Source organism: Mus pahari, unplaced genomic scaffold (genome assembly GCF_900095145.1).
Source record: "Mus pahari unplaced genomic scaffold, PAHARI_EIJ_v1.1 scaffold_10360_1, whole genome shotgun sequence".
NCBI classification, from domain to species: domain Eukaryota; kingdom Metazoa; phylum Chordata; class Mammalia; order Rodentia; family Muridae; genus Mus; species Mus pahari.
In genome coordinates this window covers 20,394-28,200 of record NW_018393732.1, presented here as the reverse complement: position 1 = coordinate 28,200, position 7,807 = coordinate 20,394, and the positions used below count along the sequence as shown (strand labels likewise).

Genomic DNA, 7,807 nt, shown 5'->3' with positions numbered 1-7,807 from the left:
AGATGAATTTGCAAATTGCCCTTTCTAACTCAGTGAAGAATTGAGTTGGAATTTTGATGGGGATTGCATTGAATCTGTAGATTGCTTTTGGCAGGATAGCCATTTTTACTATATTAATCCTGCCAGTCCATGCGCATGGGAGATCTTTCCATCTTCTGAGATCTTCAATTTCTTTCTTCAGAGACTTGAAGTTCCTATCATCTTTCACTTCCTTAGTTAGAGTCACACCAAGGTATTTTATATTATTTGTGACTATTGTGAAGGATGTTGTTACCCTAATTTCTTTCTCAGACAATTTATCCTTTGTGTAGAGAATGGTAACAGATTTGCTTGAGTTAATTTTATATCCAGCTACTGCACTGAAGCTGTTTATCAGGTTTAGGAGTTCTCTGGTGGAATTTTAGGGTCACTTATATATACTATCATATCATCTCCAAATAGTGATATATTGACTTCTTCCTTTCCAATTTGTATCNCCTTGATCTCCTTTTGTTGTCAAATTGCTCTNNTTAGGACTTCAAGTACAATATTGAATAGGTAGGGAGAAAGTGGCCAGCCTTATCTAGTCCCTGATTTTAGTGGGATTGCTTTGAGTTTCTCTCAATTTAGTTTGAGGTTGTAGTTTCTTAGTGGTGGTGTTTTTCCTTTATTATCCTTTGAAGGGCTGGATTTGTGGACATATATTGTGTGAATTTGGTTTTTATCATGGGATATTGGTTTCTCTATCTATGGTGATTGATAGTTTTGCTGGATATAGTAGCCTGGGCTGGCATTTGTGTTCTCTTAAGGTCTGCATAACATCTGTCCAGGATCTTCTGGCTTTCATAGTCTCTAGTGAGAAGTCTGGTGTAATTGTAATAGGTCCACCTTTATATGTTACTTGACCTTTCCCCCTTACTGCTTTTAATATTCTATTCTTATTTAGTGCATTTGTTGTTCTGATTATTATGTGTCAGGAGGAATTTCTTTTCTGATCCAGTCTGTTTGGAGTTCTGTAGGCTTCTTGTATGTTCATGCGCATCTCTTTCTTTAGGTTAGGGAAGTTTTCTTCTATAATTTTGTTGAAGATATTTGCTGGCCCTTTAAGTTAAAAATATTCATTCTCATCTACTCCTATTATCCATAGGTTTGGTCTTCTCATTGTGTCCTGGATTTCCTATTGTTTAGGGCTATTATCTTTTTGCATTTTGCATTTTCTTTGCTTGTTGTGTTCATATTCTCTATGGAATTTTCTCCACCTGAGATTCTCTCTTCCATCTCTTGTATTCTGTTGCTGATGTTGGCATCTATGGCTCCTGATTTCTTTCTTAGGGTTTCTATCTCCAGAGTTGTCTCACTTTGGGTTTTCTTAATTGTTTCTACTTCCCTTTTTAGATCTTGGATGGTTTGTTCAATTCCATCACGTGTTTGTTTGTGTTTTCCTGCAATTCTTTAAGGGATTTTTGTGTTTCCTCTTTAAGTACTTCTATTTGTTTAGCAGTGTTTTCCTGTAATTCTTTAAGGCTTTATACCTGTTTAGCAGTGTTCTCTTGTAATTCTTTAAGGGTTTCTACCGGTTTAGCAGTATTCTCCTGTATTTCTTTAAGTGAGTTATTAATGCCCTTCTTAAAATCTTCTACCACCATCATGAGATATGATTTTAAATCCGAGTCTTGCTTTTCGGATGTGTTGGGGTATCTAGGACTGGCTGAGGTGGGAGTGCTGGGTAATCTCTGGAATTAGTTGTTATAGTTGTCTCTGGTTGAAGCTTTTTCCTCCTGTGGTTCTGTTAGCCTCTGTCGGCAATCCTGCGAGTCTAGCTCTCTCTTGGGTCTCAGTGGTCAGATTACTCTCTGCAGGCAAGCTCTCCTCTTGCAGGGAAGGTGCACAGAGGTCTGCTTTTTAGACTTGCCTCCTGGCTGAAGATGTAAGCCCGAAATGGGGCCTGTTCCAGAAGATGTGTCTCCTCTGCACAGACTAGTCTCTGAGGGACCCAGGACACAAGATGGCTCTCACACCTGCTCTGGTGGACAGAGCTCTCCCAGGTGGCCTCCTCTCCTCTGGTGGGGAAGTTGCCCGGATGTCTGGAGCCCAAAACAGGGTCTGTCCCAGAAGCTGTGTCACTTCTGCAGTCCACACTCTCACTTTTGCAGACTGGTCCCTGAGCGACCCAGAGCACAAGATGGCTCCCTCACCTGCTTAGGCAGTGAGAGCCCTCCTGCTCTTGGGTGGTTTTTAAAAACCTGACATGCTTCCTAGCTGCAGTTCTTGAGTCTTGAAATATTATTTCAAACTAAACTTATCTTTAGATTGCACACCATTGTAGGGATTCTTTTTTTCTTCCTTCTTACTCCAGCCATGCTTGCTTCTGCACCACTTGCTTCAGCTCAAAGATTTATTTATTTATTTATTATGTGTAAGTACACTGTAGCTATCTTCAGACATACCAGAAGAGGGCATCAGATCTCATTACAGATGGTTGAGTCACCATGTGGTTGCTGGGATTTGAACTCAGGACCTCTGGAAGAGCAGTCAGTGCTTTTAACCGCTGAGCCATCTCTCCAGCCTGATTCTATCTTTTCATAACATGATTCTGCAGTATTGCAAATCAATTGTCTGTGAATATCTGAATGAATACATAGTCCTTAGTCACTTCTCCACAACATTCCTTCATTCTCCATGAGAAATTGCTGAGACTGAATACAAAATATGAAAGTAAGCTCCTTCTGAACTCACCCAGTTTTCTACTTCTTAAGTAAATATCAAGAGATTTAAGGCATATGAATCCAGTTGTTTAGAAGTTTTGATTTCCTACAAACTAATGTATAAAGATAGGTCACATTCTTCAATTTACTAGCCACTGAGGGAATTCTACCTTTGTACACTTTCTCTACATTATATTTTACACTTTTACTCACCCCCAGAAAGGATGGCTTCCATTGGGGATTTGGGAAGTACAAAATCCATAGTTCATATTTCATGATTCTCCTTGGTCTTCCTCTCTCTAGAAATGCAGATCCTACGCATGGTTTTGGCAACTTTGGGAGGAGCATTTTCTTTTGTTTCTGCTGGCTGTTCTATTGTGCATGCAAATGAGCTACTTCCTACTATAATCAGGTACAAGACTCAGGTTCACTGTCAGGCTCAGAATAAACTTTTTAATTACTTAATTACTTAATTAAAAATTTCTGTGCATATGCATGTGAATATATGATAGGTGTTTATGCACCTATTGCTTACTACCCATGTGCCCAGGGAGGTCAGAAGACAACTTTCAGGAGTTGATTCTCTTCTACTCTTTTGTGTGTGTGTGCGTGTGCGTGTGCGTGTGCGTGTGCGTGTGTGTGTGTGTTTAGACACAGATTGTTTTTATTAATTAGATATTTTCTTCATTTACATTTCTTTCTTTCTTTCTTTTTTTGTTTTTTTGACACAGGGTTTCTCTGTGCAGTCTTGGCTATCCTGGAACTCTGTAGACCAGGCTGGCCTGGAACTCAGAAATTTGTCTCCCTCTGGCTCCCAAGTGCTGGGATTAAAGGCATGAACCACCATGTCCGACCTCATTTACATTTCAAATGCTATCCCCAAAGTCCCTTATTTCTTCCCCCTACCCTGCTCCCCAACCCACACACTCCTGCTTCCTGGCCCTGGCATTCCCCTGTGCTGGGGCATATAATCTTTGCAAGACCAAGGGCCTCTCCTCCCATTGATGACCAACTAGGCCAAACTCTGCTACATATTCAACTAGAGACACAGATCTGGGGAGTACTGCTTAGTTCACATTTTTGTTTTTCCTATAGGGTTGCAGACCCCTTCAGCTCCTTGGGTACTTTCTCTAGCTCCTCCTTTAGGGGCCCTGTGTTCCATCCAATAGATGACTGTGAGCATCAACTTCTGTATTTGCCAGGCACTGGCATAGCCTCACAAAAGACCACTATATCAGGGTCCCTTCAGCAAAATCTTGCTGGCATATGCAATAGGGTCTGGGTTTGGTAGTTATTTATGGGATGGATCCCCAGGTGGGGCAGTCTCTGGATGGTTCTTCCATCTCCGCTTTGAACTTTGTCTCTGTAACTCCTTTTGAAATCAAGTCATCAAGCTTGATGGTAAACACTTTACCTGCTGAATCATCTTGCTGGCTTCTTAGCTTATTTACATTCATTGACTGGATAGTTAGTTATCTAAAACAATTGATTGTGATAACAACAAATATGTACAAAGTTTCTTCAAAGTTACCTTTTGGTCAGTTCCTGTTAAATATACATGTACCACTAATTTAATCTCATGTAATATTTGAAACTCAGAAAAGACAAGTCATGAGAAACCATTTACTTTACTGTGTGTGTGTGTGTGTTTTTTACCTTTCAAAAGCAATTCTAAAAAAAAAAATTCTAAAAAGTTAGCATAAAGAATAATAGGTTTATTATACATTTTCACATCTACTCTGTTTTGGTTGCTCTGCTGCTTTTGCCCACTTCCCTTCTAGTTTACCCCCATTGCTCTGATTACCACCTCTTCCTTTCAGGTCAGATGTGCATGTTCGTGTGTGTGTGTGTGTGTGTGTGTGTGTGCATGTGCGCGTGTGGGTATATCATTAACTTCTTTTTCACTTAAGATCTTTTCTTTCCCCTCATTGTCTCCTCTAGAGTTTCCAAGCTTCTATCAATATCTCCACTCCATGTACACATATACATAAAAGCTATAATCTAGGATTTTCACAGTAGAGAAATGCGTAGTATTTGTTTTTCCCACATCTTGTTTTGTAAGTGATAAATGAGTGTTTTAATATGTGGTCTTGAGAAAAGGTACTATCAAATGAAACAGAAATGGGAAAAACAAGTGTAAAAACTATCAACATTGTTATGTCTAAATACACTGCTTATTTCCGTAATTGATGCAAGGGCTAAGTCACAAATTTCAAATGTGCATCCTCATGGGGTTATTTCTGCATTTTGTTTTGTGCTCAAGGGCAACTGCTTTAGGAATCATTGGAATTGCTGGCAGTACTGGGTCAGCTCTGTCTCCTCTATTTATGATCCTCAGAACATACTCTGCCTCCTTGCCCTGGATCATCTATGGGGTTCTTCCCTTCCTTGGTGGCCTTGTTGTCTTTCTCCTTCCTGAGACCAAGAATCAGCCTCTGCCTGACTCCATACAAGATGTGGAAAATGAGTAAGTAGAACCCTGTCCTTCATAGGACTTGGGTGCTAATGGTCTGTGATGAGGCAGGTGATGTGTCAGGCAGGCTGATAACTAGGTGGTTTTGTTTAATTGTTTGTTTACACATGGAAATTGTATTTGGTATAGGAACCATATATATATATATATATATATATATATATATATATATATATATATATGTATGTATATATGTTTATACATTGGTTCCAGATGTGCCTGGAAATAACAAAGACCAGCATAGGGAGATTTAGAGATAAATAGGACAAGAATATATGTCTATTGTCCTCTCTGACCTTGTGTGAAGCACATATCCTTGATAATATTTCACAAGCATGCACAAACACAAGTGCCATTTTATCCTTTACACCTGGTAAAAACTGGTAAGGTGTCTGAAACTCATAGTACTTACATGCTTGAGTGTACAATGGTCACTGAATAACTTAAAGGAAATTACATATAGGTCTAAAGGGCCTGCCACTGTATCTGAGTGGAGGAATCTTGTTTTTGCTATGAGATTCAGATCATTTTTGTTACACTAGGAATGAAAGTGTTCATTACAGAGAAGAAGGGAATCGTCAACAAAGAGGTCATAGAATATGAAACAATGGGCAGAATTTTAAAACTTATAAGGCATTTCTATTGCCTTTTCTCACCCAAATATCCTTGAAGAATACCATGATAGCCAAGGTATAGCCAAACAAGTGCCCTAGTTTGCTTCTCTGCTGCTGTGATAAGACACTGAGCAAATACAACTTGTGGAATGAAGGGTTAATTTAGTTTATAGGTTAGTCCATTACTGAGAAAAGCTCAGACAGGAGCCTCAATCAGAAACCAATCAAGCAATGTTATTTACTAGTTTGCTTCCTCTGGCATATTCAGCTACCTTTTATATACAGCTCAGACCATCTGCCCAAATATATCGCCACAGTGAGTTGGGCCCTCTTATCTCAATTAGCAACCAAGAAAAATTCTCTGAAGTCATGTCATAGACTAATCTTATGAATCAGTTCCTCAACTGGAGTTCTTGCTTCTCAAGTATGTCAAGTTGGCAACCAAGATTAGCCATCACACAGAAGTTACCAGGAGGTTGGCCTTTTACTTGACAGGATGTACTCAAATCATTTCTGGCAGAAATAATGGATGTTTTCAAACCAGTTGAGTGAAAGATGAGGATGCAGGGGATGCCATTTTTCTCGGTGCTCTTTTAGGTTTACTGTGTTTCTCATGTTTACTGTGTTTCTCATGCTGTATGTGTTACAGAGGAAGAGTCTCCAGACAAGCAAAGCATAAAGATACTTTCATCAAAGTGACACAGTTTTAAGGAACTCCAAGAACTGAAATCTGAGAAGCAGCAAGATAAGAAAACTATCACTGAGATTTATGATGTAAATGAAGAAAATATCTAAAATAATAATAATAATGATGATGATGATGATGATGATGATGATAATAATAAAAAGAAAGATCAAATCAGAGGTTGCCGGGAACTGGTACTCCTGGCCGGAAGCAAAGACACAGCGGGAGTGATCCTGGGGCTGGCCTGGTGGCCAGCGTGACCTGCCCTTTGTGCTTGCAGCCTGGCGCGCATGTCTGCCAGCCTGGGATGTGCGCCTACCGGCCCTGTGGCTCCTGGCAGCTGGGCGAGGGGCGATGGAACTGGGCATGAAGAAGTTAAGGGTACGCAGGTTCTTCTCCATGTACCTGCGCAAGAAGTTGTGCTCCAAGAAGAACTCCAGTCTGAGTCTCCTGGAGAGCCCTGCTCCTGCTGGAGGACATCTGTCCGGAGCCCGAGAGTGGCTGTCTAGACGCTTCAGACAAATGGAATCCTAAAATTAGAGATGCTCTGTGACTGGCTCCATTCACTGTGGGGCTTAATGTTTCCAAACCCTACCCATGCCGGCATTTCTTTGTCCTGCATTCTATGGTCACACCATGAATTTATTTGTCAAGAAGTTGATAGATGTTGGAAATGTTTCCACGGTTTGGCTGTTGCAGAATGCTGCCAAGAACATTTTTTTTTCCAATTTTTTATTAGGTATTTACTTCATTTACATTTCAAATACTATCCCGAAAGTCCCCTATACCCTCCCCACCCCCTGCTCCCCTCCCCACCCACTCCCACTTCTTGGTCCTGGTGTTCCCCTGTACTGGGGCATATAAAGTTTGCAAGACCAAGGGGCCTCTCTTCCTAGTGATGGCCGATTAGGCCATCTTCTGCTACATATGCAGCTAGAGAAAAGAGCTCAGGGGGTACTGGTTAGTTCATATTGTTGTTCCACCTATAGGGTTGCAGACCCCTTCAGCTCCTTAGGTATTTTCTCTAGCTCCTCCATTGGGGGCCCTGTGTTCCATCCAATAGCTGATGTGAGCATCCACTTGCCAAGAACATTTTTGTGTGACTTTTTTGAGACTATACATTTTCATTTGTGAAAATATCCAGGGGTGGAGCTGTTGTGTTGCCTGAGATGGCTCCATGCTTTAAAGCCGCTCTGCTTGGTTTCTTTTCTTTTCTTTTCTTTTCTTTTCTTTTCTTTTCTTTTCTTTTCTTTTCTTTTCTTTCTTTCTTTTTTTTTTTTTTTTTGTTTTTTTTGAGACAGGGTTTCTCTGTATAGCCGTGGCTGTCCTGGAACTCACTTTGTAGACCAGG

General features: G+C 40.5%; 1 protein-coding gene across 1 annotated transcript in view; it reads left to right on the top strand.

Annotated features, from left to right (window-relative positions):
• LOC115063369 (solute carrier family 22 member 19-like) overlaps positions 1 to 7,232 on the top strand; it is a 10,157-nt gene extending 2,925 nt beyond the window's left edge. The window contains exons 2-4 of the mRNA XM_029534758.1: positions 2,988 to 3,096; positions 4,948 to 5,151; positions 6,421 to 7,232. Of these exons, the coding sequence (XP_029390618.1) occupies positions 2,988 to 3,096; positions 4,948 to 5,151; positions 6,421 to 6,481 (374 nt within the window). The 3' untranslated portion in view covers positions 6,482 to 7,232. The remainder of the gene's footprint in view (positions 1 to 2,987; positions 3,097 to 4,947; positions 5,152 to 6,420) is intronic.
• Positions 7,233 to 7,807: the final 575 nt, after the last annotated feature.